At 40.7% G+C, this 20,611-nt stretch overlaps 1 protein-coding gene across 1 annotated transcript in view; it reads right to left on the reverse strand.

Annotated features, from left to right (window-relative positions):
- The window catches only part of hibch (3-hydroxyisobutyryl-CoA hydrolase), an 87,627-nt gene that overhangs the window by 17,104 nt on the left and 49,912 nt on the right, over positions 1–20,611 (reverse strand). Inside the window, exons 7-8 of the mRNA XM_052017632.1 lie at positions 19,832–19,910; positions 3,167–3,312 (exon numbers count right to left, since the gene is read on the reverse strand). Of these exons, the coding sequence (XP_051873592.1) occupies positions 3,167–3,312; positions 19,832–19,910 (225 nt within the window). The remainder of the gene's footprint in view (positions 1–3,166; positions 3,313–19,831; positions 19,911–20,611) is intronic.

Consider the following 20,611-nt stretch of genomic DNA (forward strand, 5'->3'; position numbering starts at 1 on the left):
CATATAGATTAGATGGAAAGTTGAGTGGAACACTGGCCGGTGGAATTTAATCCCAACAACCGTAAGGTGAAACACTCTGGAAAGTCAAATTGGGGTAGGAAATATATAGTAAATGGTAAGGCACTAAGGAATATTGATGAACAGAGGGAGCTTGGGGTTCAAGTCCATAGTTCCTTGAAAGTGGCAACACGGGTTGATAGGGTGTTGAAGGCGGCATAAGGCATGCTTGCCTGCATAGGTAGGGGCATAGGATATAAAAGTTGGAATGATATGTTACAGCTTTACAAAATACCCATTAGACGGCACTTGGAGCATTATATGCAGTTCTGGTCACCACACTATAGGAAGGATGTAGTTGCGCCAGAGAGAGTGAAGAGTGAATTCACCAGGATGTTGCCTGAAGTGAAGGACTTCATAGAGTCATAGAGCAATACAGCACAGATATAGGCCCTTCGGCTCAATGAGTCCCTGCCAACCATGGCCACCCACCTAGTCCCAATTTCCTGTGTTTGGCCCATATCCCTTCAGTTATGAGGAGAGATTGGATAGGCTGAGTTTATTTTCCCTGAAGCGGAGGAGGCTGAGGGGTGACCTGACAGAGATATATAAAATTATTAGAGACATAGAGTAGAAAGTCGGAATCTTTTCTCCATGGCGGAGGTATCAAAAACAATAGGGCAGAGGGTTAAGGTGAGAGGGAGGACTTACAAACAGGATTTGAGGGGACATCCCCCACCCCCCCCAGAGAGTGGTTGATATCTGGAACTCGCAGGCAGAGGAAGTGGTGGAGTCAGATATATTCACTATGTTTAAGAGACATTTAGGTACTGAAAAAGAGGCCTAGAAGGATATGGATCTAATGCAGGCAAATGAGATTAGTGTAGATGGGCAAAAAGGTGGGCATGGAGTTGGTGGGCTGAAGGGCCCATTTCTGTGCTGTACGAATAATACTCTATGCACAAAGACCTTTCCTTTGGGAAGCTGGTAGATAACTGTGGGAGGGAGCAGGGGTATGCGTTTTGAGTGCATCTTGTGGGGGTGGGTGTCTGTGCGTATGTGCGAGGCAATCCAAGAGAGTGCTGGACCTGTAGGTCATTGAGGGAAGAGACATCAGGAATCAGACACCTGACCAGCTGCAGAAGATGATGGGAGAGGGGACCATTGGAGACATCATCAGGGTACTGACCAACATTGCCAGCAAGAGGGGTGGTGGGGCAGAGGGAACATCATGAAGATTTCTTAAAGCAAGAACTGGTTGATTGAAGACTGATGCCTCAGACTCCCTGGCCATGGACTTGGGAAGACCAGTCCCCTTTAATAAATGCAGAAGCAGACCTCAGCTCTCCAGTGGGGCCTGCTTCACTAAAGAATTTTGCAAAAGAAATGCCAAAATGTGCAAAGCATGCTGTATGATACCACAGTGCATCTATGCAAATCTGTTTACAATGCACAGTGGACTGGCAATAAAGTCTGGAAATGCGCAAGCTCTGAGCAAAAGATCCAATTGTCCTTGGCAATTGAATTTTACATCGAATTCCTTTGTGCAGCACTAAAAATAGAGAATTCCTAGCACACTACACATTAAAAGATTGCTTTGACATCATTAATTGATAATTTGGAGTATTATTTACCAATGATCATAAAGCTTGCTTTTGAAGATTAATTTTTATTCCCCCAAATTTGATTATTTTGCATGACAGGCCATTTCCCAGCTGATGGAGTCAATAAGCAGCTAATTCCTGGACATTTACTTGTAATGGAGCTGTGGGCTGTGAGGACGAAACAGAGGGACTTCAAGGAGATAAGGACTGGTCAAATGAATGGACAGGGATATGTCAGATGGAATATAATATGGAAAAATATGAAGTTAGTGTTTTAAGTACAAGAGATATCTTGCTCCACTTATAAAGGGCCCGAGTGAGACTGCACCTGGAATATTATGTATGGGTCTGGTCTCACTACCCAAAGGCTGTTATATCAGTGATAAATAGAGTTGAGCAAAGGTTCACTGGATTGATTCCTGGGATAGCAGGTTTGTCATAGGAGAGACTAAAAAGATTGGAACTATACTCTCGAGTTTAGAAAATGAGAGATGATCTCTTGCAATACAAAATTAGTTCCTAGGTTCAGATGGCTGTGCGTCATTGCAAAGTTCCACTATGAAGTTACATTAAATATTTACATAAGGCAATTTGTTGTACGATTCCTCATTGGTAGCTATCTCACCCCTGAAAAAACTGGGATTTGAGCAGAAAATCTATGTGGACACTCCCAGTAAAGAGAGTGTGCACTGCCAGGCACTATCTATTAGATGTGGCATTCAGCTAAGGCATTATCAGGTAGGTACAAAAGGTCCTACGCTGTTACTTCAAAAGGGAGTATGGAACTTCTCCTCAGTGTCCTGAGCTAAATTTATGCCTCAGTCTACACCTGGTCAAGTTCTCTGATCATTATCAATGTACGTTGAAGGGATCTTGCTGAGCACAAATTGGCTGCTGGATTTTGGAATTTACCAATGATTCCAAATAAAAAAAGTACTTCCTTGGATGTCATAAGGCAAAAGTTGCTTTATTAATTACAAGACTTCCTTTCATTTCATTGCCCCAGAAAGACTGACCCCAGATTTCTAACAAAGACTGTGCATTCTTTGTCAGGGTCTTTCAGACCGTTGCTCAGTTAAAATTAATTAAAACAAAAATCACCCAAGGCACTCAAAAGTATTATACTTGTGTGCTTTGTTAACTGAATCCACAACCATTTTCCAGCCAACATAAACATGGATCCTAAGATTTATTGCTCTGCCCTCAAGGGAGAGCCCTACCCGCCTACTTTTGAAATTCCAGGAGATTTGCATTGGGTTTACAAATAAGATAAAAATTGTACTGATTAAACCAAAGTTATAGAAACAAAAATCATTGATGTTGTATATTTAGTTAAATTCAGTGCATAGAGTAACACAGTAGCACTTTCGGCAAACACACAATCACATCAGCTTGGTTTTCCTGAGGTAGTGTGTTTGGTTTACCAAATCTGATGTTTGTGCAGCCGTTACCACCTTAGTTTCTGAAAGTAAATAAGGCAGTCACATAGGTTATATTCTCATGTAATTGTTCCCAGCTTTGATTCTGAATTTTACTTGGTAGATGTTGAAAAGAAACAAAATTACCTCCTCAGACTTTACAAAATGAGTAGCAATTCCAGCTTTATGCACATCTCTTCCTTTAATTCTAAATCCTGTTAAGGCAAGGAACAAGCCAAGTTTCCCTTCCAGTCTTGGCAAGAAGTAACCTCCTCCTACATCTGGGAACAGACCTGTGTACAAACACACTCAAGTTGAACTTGCAGTCAACCAAGCAATCACTTCATTAAAGAAAAAATACTTTTTAAGTTTTGATGTTTATTTAACTGCAATACATTTCCAATTATACAGTCCTTTAATCTTAAAATAACTCATTTTTTCAAATGCTGCTCTTGTCATTTAATTCCATACATTTGCTTACTTCTTTTGACTGTGCCTAGTCTTCCAGCCACCTCTTTTAATTCCCGTGAATCCAGCTTTTGATCCTTTTCTCCCAGTTATTCCATGACAATTCTAAGCTTTTCTTGCCAGTAAAGACCATATGATATGGTCCTGTGACTGTTACTCCAGTCAATTGCTTGGACTTCCTTGTCCAACAACTAATCATGCAATCCTCTTCCACTGGCCCTCTCCAACGTCCAGCACAGTATGACTACCCTCCTCCGATAAACTGCTAACACTTAGAGCACCCCAGCAATAGCTTCTCTTCCTGCTCCTGCACCATTGCCATAAGAGAGCCACAAGGATGCCCAGCCCCCTCCTCTTGCTCAGATAGCGATTGAGGCTGGCTCCCATATGCGGATTGATGCCAGTCATCCCTCTTTCTGCACTCTTTTGACCCCAGCCAATCTAGACTAGCAACACTGCATCTTTGTCTTATTACTCATCGGTAGTTTCATCTCCATCCTTATTCTCTGCTCAAGTCTAATCCAGAGTATCCACAACCTCAGCATCCTCATCCAATCCCTCACAGAGACCACTTACTTCCAATTCCATAATGTCACATGCCTCTGCCCTTATCTCAGTCCATTCCCCACATCCATGTCTGTTGCCTCCAAAGCTAACAAATACAATGTTCCCCTAGCTGGCATCTCAATTTCCACCCTCAGTTCACCCTTAACTCTTGCACCAGTATCCTATCGTGCTTCATACATAATGTGTATCAGCTCTCAGTCTCATGCTTTAAATGCAAGTTATAATCCTCGTGTTTAAATTCCTTCATGACTTTATACCTCCTCATCTCTTTGGTTGTCAAGCCTGACAAGCAACTTTCCTGAAGTCTCTGTTCCTTTGAATGTGGCCTCTCCGGCACCCCTCTACCCCCTTTCCTTGCAGCTCCCTGAGCATCGAGCCCTGAAATTCCCACCATCTCCCTCGCATATTTTTAAGATGCTCCTGAAAACCCAACACTTTGACAAAGACACACAAAGATCCCAGCTCCTGCCCTCTTGCTCATCTGAATGGTCACATTCCCAATACTTCCTTCTTTGCTTCAACATCTTTTTGTAATTACACCCTGGAATGCTTTCTCACATTAAAGGCAACCCACAAATGCAAGTTGTTTTTTTCAGCAGCTCAAATCACCAGTGGCAATTAACAGTTTTTTCCAAGGCAAATGTACATTCATAAAATTTCTGTTCACTGATTGTTGTTATACTTGAAAATCCTAACAATTTGCATCCCAGTCTACCATTATAATTCTTTATATGTAATAATAGCTATAACATAATTTTTAGTTACATTGTTAACATGGTGAAATACACTCCCATGCATTATTTGGTGTTTCATGGAAAATAAGCACAGGTACAAAACAGTTGGAGCAAACAGCTGCTGGGAATCCAATGCAAAAACTAAATATATAATAAAATTGATAATGCTCAATGTGCATCAATTATCTCAAATTTGCATTGCTGGACTGAATGGAAAACACTGAAGTTTGTTTGTGGTTTATAAGAATGGTGCAAATGGTATTTCTTTTTTAACCTTTCTCATTTGTAATCCAAATGCCATTTTGGTAACATACCCAATCCACAATTGAGAGAAGACAATGTTAGCCATCTCAAGAGAGAGATTAAAACAGGACAAGTAACCAACAAGATAAATAATGAGAACCAAAAGCAGGAAACAGTTGCTACGGTGATTGCAAGGATCAAAAACCTCACAAATAATAGTTTATTGATGTGTCTAAATCCACTTAATCCTGTAGGGGCTCAGTTGAAATAACAATAATAAATTCAATGCAAAGGCGAGGGTAAATGACTTAAAAGAATAAGTACAACCTCCTGGTGATCATTTTAAGCAATGGCGTATTTTCATAAACCTTTTCACCACCTACAAGGTACAAGTCAGGCACGTGAAGGAATACTCTCCCCATTTGCTTGATTGAGTGTAGTGCCAAGACTCCAGGAGATGCACACCTGCATCCTGGACAACAGCATCTGATTCACTACCTTCAACACTGACCTCCACCGCCACCCTCGCACTGTGGCTGCAGTTGTTTTCCGTTTACAAGATACACTGCAGATACTCAGTACAAAAAAACCTCAAATGACATTTCCTAAACCTGCAACCATTTAGAAGGGCAATGGTAGCATGTACGTGGGCATACCACCATATACAAGGGCATGTACATGGCAGCATGTACAATGGTAGCATGTACATGAGCATACGACATACCATCCCACAACTGATTAAAACAAAAACTAGCAGTTTTCACAAAATATACAACCTTACATACCACATCTGTTCCTTCTTTTTCTGAAAATCATCTCTCATCCATCTGGTTAATTCAAAATGAAGTAATACGTGCAAAAGCATCGTGGATGGTTAACAAAAAAAGCTATGTACTGGTTAATGCTCATGGCTTGACTTAGTTTAGGGTTGCTACAGGTTTTCTAACTGCAAAGACAGATTATTACTCGTTTATGGGATATGGATAGCACTGGCAATCCCAGAATTTGATGACCATCCCTAATGGTCCTTGAGAAGGTGTTGATGACCTACCGTCTTTAACTACTGAGTTTTGATGAATGTTCATTGACCTGAAACATTAACTTTGTTTCTCTGTTTAAATATGCCACCTGACCTCCTGAACATCTTCTGAGCTTCTATCCCACTGTGATAAGACTATTGAGCGGTTCCCTTACACGTTGAGATGGACTCTTGACCTTACAATCTACCTTGTTGTGACCGTGCGCCTTATTGTCTACTTGTAATGCACTTCCCTGTAGCTGTGACACTTTGTACTCTGTTATTGTTTTTTTTAAAACAGTACTACCTCAATGCACTCTGTACTAACTCAATGTATCTGCACTGTGTAATGAATTGATCTGTACGAACCGCATGCAAGACAAGTTTTTCACTGTACCTCGGTACAAGTGACAATAATAAACCAATACCAATACCATACCAATTTTCTGTTTTATTTTGGATTTCCAACATCTGTAGTATTTTGCTTCTGGAATTCAGCTCTTAGGTTCATGTCTGGACCCAGGCTGAAGTGAAGTCTGGATCCAGGAGGCTTTGGCGGAACTCAAAGTGGGTATTAGTAAGCAGGTTACTTATAATTATAGTGTTGGAGATACCCTCCATCACTTTACTGGTGATTGAGTGTAGATTAACGAAACAGTAATTTGCTGGATTAGTTTTGTTCTGATTCTTGTGGATAGGATATACATGGACAATTTTCCAGATTGTTGGGTATATACTAGTTTCGTAACCTTTCTGGAAGAGAGTGACTATAGGCCTGGCTGGTTTGAGAGCACAAGTCTTCAAAACTACAAGTGGATGTAGCCTTTATATCCAAAGTACATAGCCATTTCTTGATGTCACTTGGAGTGAATCAAATTGGCTGCAGAAAGGCTTCTGTGACAGTGGGCATCTCAGAACGAAACTGATATGGATCATTCCTGGTATTAGCTTCAACAAAATTGCCAATGCTTCAACCTTGACTTCAGCACTGGCTTGCTGGAGCTCAGCATCATAGAGGACTGATTGCTCTTAGAACCTCCTCTTCAAGCTGGTTGCTTAATGGTCCACTGTCATTTACTCCTGAATGTAGCAGGACGACAAAACTTTGATCTGACCTGTTAGTGGTAGGATTGCTTAGCTCTGCTACAGCAAACATATTTTACTGTTATGGCTAAATCAATAGTAATTCCATTGTGTTATTATTTCTGTTAACTTGTACATTTTCTGCTTAATTTAGGTGTTTTGTAGTTTTTAACCTGAATCAAATAGTGACATGTTTCTTCTTTTTCTGTTAAAAGCAAATCAAAGTTTAACAAAGTGAACATTCTGCTCAATCCCTAAGACTGCCAGAACTGATCACTGATCAGGTCAAGTTACACAGAACACCTTGGAGGTAAGGGCTCACCCCACTGTCTATGATGCTGAAGCAAAGTACATGATGACAATAATCTGACATTTATCTAATTACCTTTAACATAGTAAAAATACATAGTAAAGAAAAAGAGGTTCCAATCCAAAAGGAATGTTGGCCCACAATTTATAGCAAGCATGTCTGGGTCAGATGCATGCTTAAATAATGAAGATGTCTCAGGAAAACTTTCTAGATGAAGGAGCAATAAACAAACCGCTGGAGGAACTCAGTGGGTCATGCAGCAGCATCTGTGGAGGCCATGAAAAGGTCAACATTTTGGGTCAGAACCCTGCATCAGGTCTGGTTTGACCCGAATTGTCGACCATTTCAATGCTGCTCGATTCACTGAGTTCCTCTAGCACTTTCTTTAATGCTCCAGATTGCAGCATGTGCAGTCACTTGTGTCTCTATTTTACTACTTCTGGATGAAGGCTTCTCATTCTTCATTATGAGGCTCTGCACCACCAATGGCCCTCCATGATGTAAACCCATCACATGGGAACAAACCCCGCCCACAAAATCTTTGACTGGTGGCTAAGCTGTCCCTGGATTTTTAAACTATATTTAAACAAATATAAATATAAATAAATAAAGACTTCTTGGCCTTTCTCACATTCCTCTCCACTAAAACATTCTTAAGTTGGAGTTCAAGTGAATTTCTTGGGAATTTTTGGAACTTTGTGCTCTCTTACTATGTAGGAATCCCAAACTTGTTGACACTTATTTGGGAACATTTCAGAATGTTCCTGCCTAACTAAAGGCATTTCTGCACAAAATTGGGACAGTAGAAAAATGTGGGCGACACAAAAGACTGCAGATGCTGGCATGTAGAGCAATAAACAATCTGCTGGAGGAATTCAGTGGGACAAGCAGCATCGGTGGGAGGTTCGAAACCCTGTATCATACTCAAAACATTGACAATTCCTCCCGCCCCCTCCCCACCCCCACAGAATAATGTGGGACACTGGTATTAGATTCAAATAATGCCTTAGAAGAAGCAAAAACAGATGATGAGCCACCAAGGTTTAGGGAAAGAATTCTAGAGCATGAAGAGAAATGCAGGAGTTGCCTGACCAGTGCATCGGAAAGTTCATCAAGTTAATTGGCCCTCCTAGATATAGGTCTCCCATATCATGATGGTTCTTCACCTGGTAATGTGTAATTTGAGGACATTTAGAGATGATCAGAATACCAAACTGATTCAGCAAAGATGCACACTGGCTCACTGTAAAGACTGAGATCAAAAATATTAGAGATTTAATTCACTGTTGGAACTATAAGAAAAAATTGTAGTGAACTAGAGACAGTTTACCAAAATTTCATTCATTTCAGAAAATTTAAAGCACCTATTAAATTTGGAACGTATCAACCAGATCAAACCAACAACTGCCTCTCCATATGAAAGTCTTGAATATATCACAAATTTCTGTTAACAGTTTCCACTTCACAGATCAGCTAGAGTCATATACATTTGGCACTGAAACACACAAGATTCTGAGCAGCCTTGACACAGTAGATGTGAAGAGGTGTCTATCCTCCCGAGGGAACTTTGAACTAGGGAGCATAGCTTTCAGAATAAGTGGTCATCCATTTAAGATGGAGATGGGGAGGAATTTCTTCTCTCGGAGGAATATGAATCTTTGGAATTTGCTAACCAGAAAGCTGTGGAAGCTGAGTCATTTAATGTAGCCCAGACAGACAGAATTTTGCATTACAGGAAAAATCATGGGGAACAATGAACAGGTAGGAAAGTGGACCTGAGGCCAAGATTGGATCAGACACAATCCTATTGAATGGTGGTGCAGGCTCAAGGGGCCATATCCTGCTCCTTTTTCTTACATTCTCATGTCCCTACAATTGAACTAAAACCTACCATCTGCACAAATGTTTCATTTTATTTAGCTATTATATCGATTTCACTTCATATTTTATTCAGCATTTGCAGTGATTCTACAAATTGGAAGTATTGCAAAATGTTCTTGGTGCAATATCATTAATTTTTTTTCAATGTTTAGTTTGTTTAAAAAAGGTTACAACTTTTGTCTTATTAATGTGATAATTGACAAAATGTCACCAGAATGCACAATGGACCAGACTTACCCGATATTACACAAATCACAGAAGGTAAAATCTGTTCAGCTCTAGAATGATGTAGCATTTCATTGCTATTTAATGAATACCTTGTTTTAAATCTAAATTCCAGAATACTTCCATCAATTTAAGAGCTTCCTGAAATCATTGCCGCTCTGTGTATCCAACTCCATTTTTTCATGTATTGATCTATGTATCGACATTTGCAAAGTAAACCAACAAAGAGCTGCAGCAGTTAATTTTAAAATTTTTTTCATCAAGATAAGGAAATACTTATCCATTAATATTGAAAATGCAGACATCCAACATGCCCTGCTTTGTGCACACAAGGTCCCAGAGATGTGCTATAAGTTTTCCAAACTCTACTACCCCAGTGCTTTCTTTTTCTGGTGCCTAATAGCCTGCACTCATCTCCTGTTAAATAATCAAGGATTACATTCCAATACTTTCTTCCTCCTCCATATCTTAAAAGAGAAGCTTGAAATAATGTTGCTCCTCATTTGCTAATGCATAAAGCTCACTTCCAGCCTCACATCAGGACTATGCCACTGAGATACTTGTCATACATTCAAGGTATGCATTATTTATTTTCTTTATTCCCCTAACATTTTCTTAAATTGGGTTGCTTTGTGATTCTTCTCTCAATTGCATCTGGAAATCATCCTTCCAGAACAAAATGTTCACATTCAATGCAGCTATCCACATCAAATGAAAAGGAAATCCAACATGTAAAATGCTACATTAAAGCACAAATATATTTTAATTATAGAATATGCATTTAATTCATATAAATTGTTGGATTGAAACATCCAACTGTTCTAAAACCATTTTCAAAACCAGTAAAGATGAGAAATTAGCACTTAATTTCAGGCTTTTAACTCTTTTGTCACTCTGTCCCCTCCATTGGGTGAATTTTGGGCTTCTAACTCACACAGATGGTAGTAAATAAATATAAAACATATTTTAGTTGATAAATTGAATAACAGAAATGTTCATTGTATACTCTGATGAAAAACTGCCAAGCTGAAAAGTTAACTTTGTCTCTTCACAGATGCTACAAGGCCTATTGGGTGTGCCCAACATTTTCTGTTTGGTCTCTTAGTAGAACTCTACAGTCTTTTGTGCTTTAAAGACAGGAACAGATACCTAGAAGGTCATCAAATACTTATATTAGAGATACTCCCTTTGTTAAACTTATCAATCCTCTATTTTCTCTGCTACTTTAAACCAACTTGTTTCCCTTTTTCTCTAGTTTTGATGAAGGGTCCCAGATCTCTTTCCACAGATACTGCCTGACCTGCTAAGTATTTCCAGCGTTTTCTGTTTTTATTTCATATTTCCAGCATCTGCAGTTTTTTTCATTTTCATCTTCAAATACTTGCAAACTAAAACCATAACTGAAACAGTCATTACTGTAACTACTATCACTCCATCTGAAGAGAATATGAATTCACAATCTGAAATAACTGGCACAAATTGCAGAACTGAAAATTTGATAACTATATAAAAAAAATTTAGATTACAAATATATTAGATCTTATCTTTGCCAAAAAAGGTGACAATAAGTTATCATTAATCTTGTCATTTATATGCAGACGTGCTGACCACTGTCAGGAATTTCAATATCTTTGAGAATGAAAAGATCATTCTGCCACACCGCTCAAAGGGATGGGATTCTGTGAAAATGACTTTTTAAGTAATTGCTCAAGTGTGAGAATGCTCTGATAACCTGATGTCAGCCCCTTAATGCAGGTGCTCTAAGTGATGTTTTTTTAAACTGCATAATTTATGACTTAATTTCGGGATGGAATCTAAACTAATACGAGAAACTGTGCCTAAATATAGACAGAGGAAAGCAATGATTTTAATTGCAGCCAACCTGCACTCCAACACAGATTGTACTGGAATATGTTGCAGGGTTACAGTATCACTAAATAACAACAGAATGTTGCTTGGTATTCTCTTAAGTGGAGTATGTTCTTTTCTAGAGACACAAGAGACTGCAGATACTAGAACCTAAAGCAACAAACAATCTGTTGGAGGAACTCAGTGGGTCGAGCAGCATTTGTGAGGGGAAAGGAATTGTTGACGTTTCGGGTCAAAACCCTGCATCAGGACTTTTTTATGTTAGTGAATTCAACAGTTTTGTGCAATAGTAAAGCTAGTTATTCAGGTAAACTTTAACTTAGCTTCAGCCAAATTGTGTGATTGGTATCACTTAGCTCATAATTCCAGCTCCATCAGTAGCTGCATTATTAAATGACATAAATCCCATCCCTATGGTGATTGAGATTAAAATTCCAAAGGATTGCATGACTCTGTGCTGTTTCATAATCATAGCCTTTGAATCCAGCCAGAAGATTCCTCACTTAAAAGTGCACAGTAATGGATATGTTCATATTTAAAACAGGCTGTCTCTTGTATCATCCAAAACTATTCACCATTATCCATTTCCATTGATGTTAATTTAGTGGTTTGAGTGGTTTAAGTGCTCTGGTGACTCTGTCAAGAAACAGCTGCAGTAAGGAAGAGCTGGGTAGTGGAGGCAGAATGGTAATTTTAGCCAGAATTTGAAGGCAGAAGCTAATTATTTCTTATGCAATAAGAAGCAAATGGTTGAGGGTGTGGATAGAACATGTGATTTTTGGAATGTGATAACAATCATGATTTAAAACTGCCCCTGCATACAGAAAGAGACATCTGTTGGATTAGCCCTCAGGTACTGAATAGGCATTACTTTCCCGGAGCTACAGAAGTGGACCACACTCTTGCTGAAGATGTTGAATGCAAGAGAAAGCAGAGTAGAAAGGTGCCTCAGGGAGGGCAAGCAGGTACATGAATGGGGCATTAGAGGATGTCCAGAGAAGTGGGGTGAAAGGAAGCAGGGAAAGGGGTGCACAAAGCAGGGTGAAAGGGGCATGAAATGGGTGGCGACAAGGAAGTGGAACGGGGGGGGGGGGCGAGGGCGTGGAGGGGGAGGGGGCAAGGGCACGGAGGGGGGGCAAGGTTGCGGGGGGGGCGAGGGCGCGGGGGTGGAGTGGTAGGGGGCCATGGGCACCGAGGGGGGGGGGGCGCGAGGAAATAGAAGGCGAGAGAGACGAGGAGGTGGGGGTGGTGGGAGCATTTATACTCCTGCCACCCCCACCTTTTCTCATCTAAATCCATCACCCTAACCTTTCATTCCCTTCTCTCTCAAAAATTCTTATGACTCCCTTCCCCCAGTCCATGCCTTCTGTTAAATATGCCTCCACTATTCAACCACTCCGTGCTGGCGAATTCCATGTTCCCACCACTGGAAAATTCATCTCAATTTGGATTTTTTGGTGACTGTCTCACATCAATGGCCTCTGGCTGGCCTACTTCCCAGAAGTGGAAACATCTTCTCTGTAGCCATTTTTAAAACTGTCCATAATGTTAAAAGCCTCCATGAGGTCAACCATCAGCTTACTTTGCTCAAGAGAAAAGAAAACACGCCTGTCCATCCTTTCCTGGTCTATATACCCTCACATTTCTCATACCTTCCTTGCAAGTCTTCTCTGCATCCTCTCCAGCACCTCTATTTTCTTTATATACTATATTGGCCAGAACTATATAGAGTAATCTAAAAGTGGTCTTACCAAGGCACATTACAGGTTTATAGAACTTCACTACTTTTCAATTTTATCCCTCTATAAATAAGTCCTGGTCCTTGTTTGTGGTGAAATTCAGATCCCCGTGTTTCTCTACCCTATCTGGACTCACGCCTTCCACATAGTAAGTGACATAGTAATTTGCATTTATCTGTGCTGATCTTCATTTCCCAATTGTTTGTCCATTCTGCAAATTTAATAACATTCTCCTGTAATTTGTTGCAATCCTGCTCCATATTGATTATTCCCACAGTTTTGGATCATCTGAAAATTTAGAAATTGCATTTCTGATTCCAGACTGTTTAAATGGAATGGGATGAGCAGGGTGCGCACTTAGAGGAGATGTAATATGACAAATGGGAGTCCAGAGAGGGTCAGGAGTATTGGTAGGGTGCATCCTGATAGGGTGCACAGCGGAATAGAGATGAGAGAAAGTGACCCTGGACATCCTCAACATTGACTTCGTACCTCAAAGTCTTATGGCATCAGGTCAAACATGGGCAAGAAAACCTCCTCTTGATTATCACATACTTCAGCTGATAAACAACGTTTGGAAGAAGCAATGTAAGTATCAAGGGCATAGCATGTACTCTGGTTAGGGTCCATCACCCAGAGTGGCTTGGGAGCAGCACCATAGACCAAGTTGGTCGAGTGTGGAAGGACACTGTTGCCAGACTAGGTCTGCAGCAGGTAGTGAGTGAACCAACACAGGGATTAAACCTACTTGATTTCATTTTCATCCAGCTACCTGTTACAGATGCATCTGTCCATAACAGCATTGGTAGAGGTGACCACTGCACAGTCCTTCTGGAGATAAAGACCCGTCTTCCACACAGAAGACATCCTCCATTGTTTTGTACAGCACTACAGCCGTGCTAATTGGGATGAACTTAATAAAGAACTCGCAGTTAATAACTGGGCATCCATTAGGAGCTATGGACTATCAGCAGCTGCTGAAATGTATACCACAACAATCTATAATCTCAAGGCCTAGCATATCCCTCACACTATCTTTATCAAACTCATTTCTGTTCAATATCTATAAATGGGGCATTAACCTGGTATGTGCTAAGCAGTAAAATTAGCACGCAACATACAAAATTCACCACTCAACAGTTCAGATTAAAGCTCTGTAGTCCAACCTGCAAGATTTTCTTAAGGCAGAGCCCTAGGCCCAAACATCTTCAACTTTTTCATCAATGATCTTCCTTCCATCATGAAGTCAGAAGTGGGAATATTCACTGATGATTGCACAACATACAACTCCTCAGCAAATGAAGCAGTCCCATGTGCATGCAGTAAGATCTAGACAACATTCAGGCAAGAGCTGATAAGTGAATCTCACGGCATATCTCAGTGATAATAAACCTGATTCTGATGAGTAATATTCATGTCACAAAAGCACCAGACTAATCATCTCCAATAAGAGAGTCTAACTACCTAACATTGACATTCAACAGCATTACCATTGCCAAATCCTCCACCATCAATAGCTTGGGTATCACCAATGATCAGAAAATTTAATTGGACCAGCCATGTAAATAAAGTCCGATCTGAAGTTGAGTATTCTGTGGCAAGTGACTCATCTCCTGACACCATAAAGTCTTTTCCACCATCTACAAGGAACAATACAGTAGTGCCAACGACACATAAGAAGTCTGACGCCATCCAAGCCAAAGCAGCCCACTTTACTGGTACCCATCCACCTGCCTTAACATTCATTCTCTCCACCATCAGTGCACAGTGGTTGTAGCATGCACCATCTGCAAAATGCACTGCAAGTTGCTGGCCTCTCTCAGCATCTCCCAAACCAATGATCTCTACCACCAAAAAGGATAAGCACCGGTCCCTCTGCAAGTCACACACTATCCTGACTTGGAAACAAATTGCTGCTCCTTCAGTGTCAGTTGGACTAAATCATGTAACTTCCACCACAACAGCATTAGGGGAGTATCTTCACCTGAAGGACTGCAGCAGTTCACCACAATTTTCTCAAGGGGAATTAGGGATGGGTAGTTTATATTTGTATGACTACTTACATAATAACACTTTAGGGATTTTGAAACCATAGTCACATAGTGTACATCTAAATATACATCAACATGTTCTGTAAGTTTGCAGGAGGCAGTGTATTGTTACCTTTCAATATCAGGAAAACATTTGAATTCCTGAATCAACTTTGCATCTTAATTTGACATGGCTCAGTTTCCAACACTCCGAACAAGGGAATTCAGGTAACAGGCCTCGCTTGTGAAGTTGATGAACCAGTTCCTGAGGCGTGTACTTTTAAAGCTGGTGTTATCAACATACACACGGGCTGGTCACGTGGTATCTATGCTTGCCAGGGCCAACATAGTGTAAGACTCGCTGGAGGGATTGACTATGGAAATCTGCCAGAGGTTCAGCAGGGCCACCAAGGTTTCGCCATATGATGCACATTGAACCCATTATTCTCAGGTACAAATCCAGTTAATGACAAGGTGAATATTCCAATCAATATTCCCTGGATTTGAAATTAAACCTGCCATATTAGGCTGGTAAGAAGACAAATTGCATGGGCAAGAAAAAACAGGCAAGAGTAGATCACAGTTGGTGCAGAATGTACCATATATTACTGACAGTTCTCAACATATTTTGTGTCACATACATTATAAAATGGCTAATTTAAAATAAAGATGTTTAGTATGTGAAGTGTATTTGAGGATTTTCAAGTTCAAAAGATATTGTTGCTTTTATTCCAAGGCATGGGATATTTGGAAAGGAAAAGGAACTTTGTTGGTTTCATAACTTCCATTATTGAGTGAGAGAGTGCAACAAAGTCATAAATGAATGGACTTTAACCCCCAACAGCGGCAAGTTAGAAATGTAATTTTTCACACTTGCACACATCATCAGAAGTTAATAGAATCTTATAGCATTTGAAATTCAAATGTGAAGTGAATGATTACCACATGGCAAGGCTTTCTAAATGAGGTTCAAACTTTCTGCCAAACCAGTTTGATTCCAGATCAGAATTTCAGCTATAAATCTCCCCACATGTAGAGCCAAGTTGCATAAAAAAAAGTGTCATAAAATAAATCCAGGATGCTAAACCCAGCTTGAACTTTTGATCTCATTTTCTGAAGAAAACTTGTCAATGTTTTCAAGCCAATGTTATGGATTCTGCATAACCATGAGAACTGTAATTGGAGAAGGAAAGACACTAAGAAGCTACTGATAATCTTGATTAAGATATGACTCATGCACCACAAACAAATGCTAATGCCAGTGCCCATAAAAGCAAAAATTTCTATAATGGACCATAAACTGCTTATTTCACATTTCCATTCACCACAATTGCAAATACCGTAATGCCTAAGCAATTTGTTATGAAGCTCGTGGAACTGGTCTTTGTTGTTTATTTGGAAGAGATTAAAATGGGATTTCTGATAAATTTGTTGTAATTCAACTTTCAATAACTGGGGGATCTTTCAATGGGCACAGTCTTACGAAAGAATGTTAATTAAATTGCAATGTGCTCAGATTCTAATTGAATGCTAGGAACTTCAAAGTAAAACATGAAACCACAAAACATGCCTTCAATTACAAATCAGCATTAATGGCACTCAATGCACAACATTCATAGATTGCAGGTTGCTGTAAAGGCAGCTAGCAATCAGAAACTATAGTATTATTTTCATATCCATCCATGTTTGCATTCACTTTACAATGATTTCATCACTCTCTCTTCCACACAATATGGAAATCATGAAACAAGCAAAATTCCTTCTCCTTCCAGATATCCCATTACTGGAACAAAAGCAACATCTTTTAAACGATGTTTCCCCAAAAGGCTGACTTCAGCTACTGAACATCTTTATCTTAACCAATTTATAATTTACTTTGTTATCCTTCCTCTGATTCCATACAGTTTGATCTTCATTTGATCTGTGGTTCCACTGTCTAAGATTTTCCTAACATCAATGGCATATCTGTTTACTTGCAAAAGTAGAAGTGCAGAGATTATGTCACTAGCTCAGTAAAACAAAAAAAGCAGATACCACAGAATTTTCCATCCAATTGGTTCACTATTCACTTTAGGGAAGGCAAGTCCGATTTATTTCATGTGACATGATTGGCTGAGCACATTGGATACGGCAAAGGCTATGAGCGCCAACGGTGTCCCAGCTGTTTTGCCAGAGACCAGTTCTCCATAACTAGCTGCATACAGCTAAGATGTCCAGTGCAACAATGGAATCTACAACAACAATGCAAAATTGCCTATGTCCTGTCCTCAAAAAGCAGGACAAACCTAATCTGGCCAATCAGCCGATTCTCAAGCATCAACAATATGAAGATAACAGTCAACGATGCCACCAAGCAGCACTTATTCAGCAATAAACTGTGTTCGGTGTCATGCAGTGTGGCGGTCCTTCCGGGAAAAGACTGCCCACAAATGCAAATTTTCCCAACCCCCACTCCAACTGCACCTCCCATGGCCCCCCACCCACCCCACCACAAAAACATTGGTAGCTCTCCTGATCACTTGCTAAGTATCTGCAATGAAAATCAGCAGGACCCCTGACCTCTTCAGCTGGACCCTAAACAACCTACAAGTTTTGAAAGCAGGGCCTCTGTTAGTAAAGCCAAGAATTCCATCCCTTTTCAACTTCAGCAGCCTGTTCAACTTGCCTTTAACCTTTACGAATCTGGGTAAGTACCACGAGTGGAATATACGGTAAAAGCTTGATTATCCAGCATGTGTCTAACTTGACAGGTGCTCATTAATCAAGAGCCAGGCCAGCCATTGCCCCAGCACTGCCCCTCCATCACCATGGGAACTCCCACCATGCTGGCTCTCTGTCAGCACGAGTGCCTCTTCAATACTCTCCCTCCATCAGTGTCAGTGTTTCCATAGCACTGATGTCAGCCTGGCCTCTCTCTCAGTGCTGCTTCAGTGTCAGTCTAGATACTCGTACAGCACTGCTCCAACATCAGCCCAGGTGTCCCCTTGGCACCTCTCTTCCTTTGATGTTGGTCCAGGTGCCCCAGCTGTCACACAGCAACTTCCTGTGGAGCCTGCCTGCTTATAAATGAACTCAAGTTCACTGCAGATGCTGGAATCTGGAACAAATAGAACAGAACATTGGAAGAACTCAGCAGGTCAATGTGGAGGCAAAAGGTGGTAGGTGACATTTCAGGTCAAGGTCCTTCATCAGGACTGAAAGGGAACAGGAAAGATTGCCAGGATATAGAAGTACAAGGGGTGGGGGGGGAGAATAGAGGCTGGTAGGTGATAGGTGGAACCAGATGGGGAGGGGATGATGGGCAGGTGGAACCAGCTGTGGAGAGGGGGAAGAAAACTAGGTGGTCAGGCTTCAGGACAAGGTCCTGCATCAGAACTGAGGGGGAACAGGACAGATTGTCAATATATAGAAATATGGGGGGAGGGATATAGGCTGATAGGTGTGTGGGAGGAGAGCATCGGGGATGTGGGTTACCTAAAATTGGAAAAATCAATGCTCATGCCATTGGGTTGTAGGCTATCCAAGCTGATGATCTGCATGTTGTTCTTCCAATTTGCACTTGGCCTCTCCGAAGCAATGAAGAAGGCCAAGGACAGACAAGCTGGTGTGGGGAGGAGAGTTAAAATGACATGCAACTGAAAGCTCAAGACGGCCATTGCAGAGAGAGTGCCGGTGTTCTGCCAAACAGTCACATTGTCTACACTTGGTTTCACCAATGTAGAGGAGGACACATCATGAGCACCAAATCCAGTAGAGCAGGTTGGAAGAGGTGGAGGTAGGGCTGGATGGTGGTGAGGGAGGAGGTGAAGGGACAGGTGGTTACACCTCATATGGTTGCAGGGGAAAGTGCCTGGGGACAGGAAGGAGTGGGTGGGGAGGGGTGAGCAGACCCAGGAGTCATGAAGGAAGGTGTGTTTGTGTCTGCGCGTGCCTGTCTGCGCATCTGTCTGTGGTGGGGAGGAAGATGTGACTCGTGGCAGAATGGCTCTGAAGTTCATCTTTCCTCTCAGTCCTGATGCAGGGTCTCAAACCGAAAAGTCAACTTACGCCTTTTGTCTCTTTTATCTCCACAGATGCTGCTTGAATCACTAAGTTCTTCTGGCATTCTGTTTTTTTCCAGTTTATAAATGCTTGATAACCAAGACATTACTGTACATTAGAACTACTGACAGTGGAAGACCTGGCCTCCCAAGCCTTAGAGCTACAGAGCTATAGACAGTTTGTCCTAAAACTTCCTGAGAATGAAGCCTTCGGAGATCACTGACAAACCATGTGACATTATCCACCTGAGATCTGGAGAAAGAGCCCGTGCAGCTTGTCATCAGCACACTCAATTACTCCTTAAATGCCTCCGTGTTTGGGGATTTGATGTGGCAATGCCTTTCTACTCAGTTGTCAGAGCCTTCTTCACAATAACTATGTACAAAACCATGACATCAACCAATACTTTTTCACAACACGCCCTTCCTGGATGAATAATAAAACACACTTAAAAAGAAGAACAAGTCAGCTACAAGAACCATTTGTTACAAATGCAAGCACTTTGGGAATTTTACAAAAGGTATGTTAGCGAAATATAGTTTTTAAACAACTTCACATGCAATAGAACACCCTGATAAAATGAACATTCTGATCAAAGTTTTACCTATTCCCGTCTCCGGCATAGCAAACAACGTTTTCTCTGTGGCCACCCGGAAATGTCCATGCACTGATAACCCAACACCCTGAAAAAGAAGTGGTAGCATACCAGCATTATACTGATGAAAATGAATTTGCTAAAATGTTTAAGATAAATCCTGTGAAAATAAAACAAGTGATATAATTTGATCACAAATTATGGGTCATGGAGTTTCATTGCATGTTGCCCGCAAATTACATTTGCAGCAGCTGAAGAAAGGAGTGTATCACATACTATATCTGTAAACTAGACATCATAGAATGATTTGCTCAGAACATAAACAGCAATAATACTTGTGCCAGAAGGAAATTAACCATCCGCCTCAGTAGTTATTGATCACAGTGGCCTTCATTCTGGAAAGGGGAAGGAGTTCACTTTGCAACTAGAATTAGAAAGATTAAATCCAACAGCAGCTGACACATTAATTCAAACAGCCAAGTCCAACATGAACAAAACAGCACATTCAATCTTCCTGAATCTATTTTTAAATCGAATTGAGAAGGTAGTCTGGACTCTAATTGTTTCTGCTGTCACGGTTAATGCATCTGCTGACCAAACTGATATGAGAAACAATCTGCATGAACAAAGACAATTTAGAAATCACTGGTCACTGAAAAGGTAAAATTATTTTCTTTAAAAACAGATTTACAAAGCAATATGGAATTCATTATAGAGGATACTGTAAAATATGGGTTTGTTATTGCAAATTTGAGCAGTGAGAAACCATCCAAGTATTATGCAAATAAT

This window comes from Pristis pectinata, chromosome 1 (genome assembly GCF_009764475.1).
Source record: "Pristis pectinata isolate sPriPec2 chromosome 1, sPriPec2.1.pri, whole genome shotgun sequence".
Lineage (NCBI taxonomy): Eukaryota > Metazoa > Chordata > Chondrichthyes > Rhinopristiformes > Pristidae > Pristis > Pristis pectinata.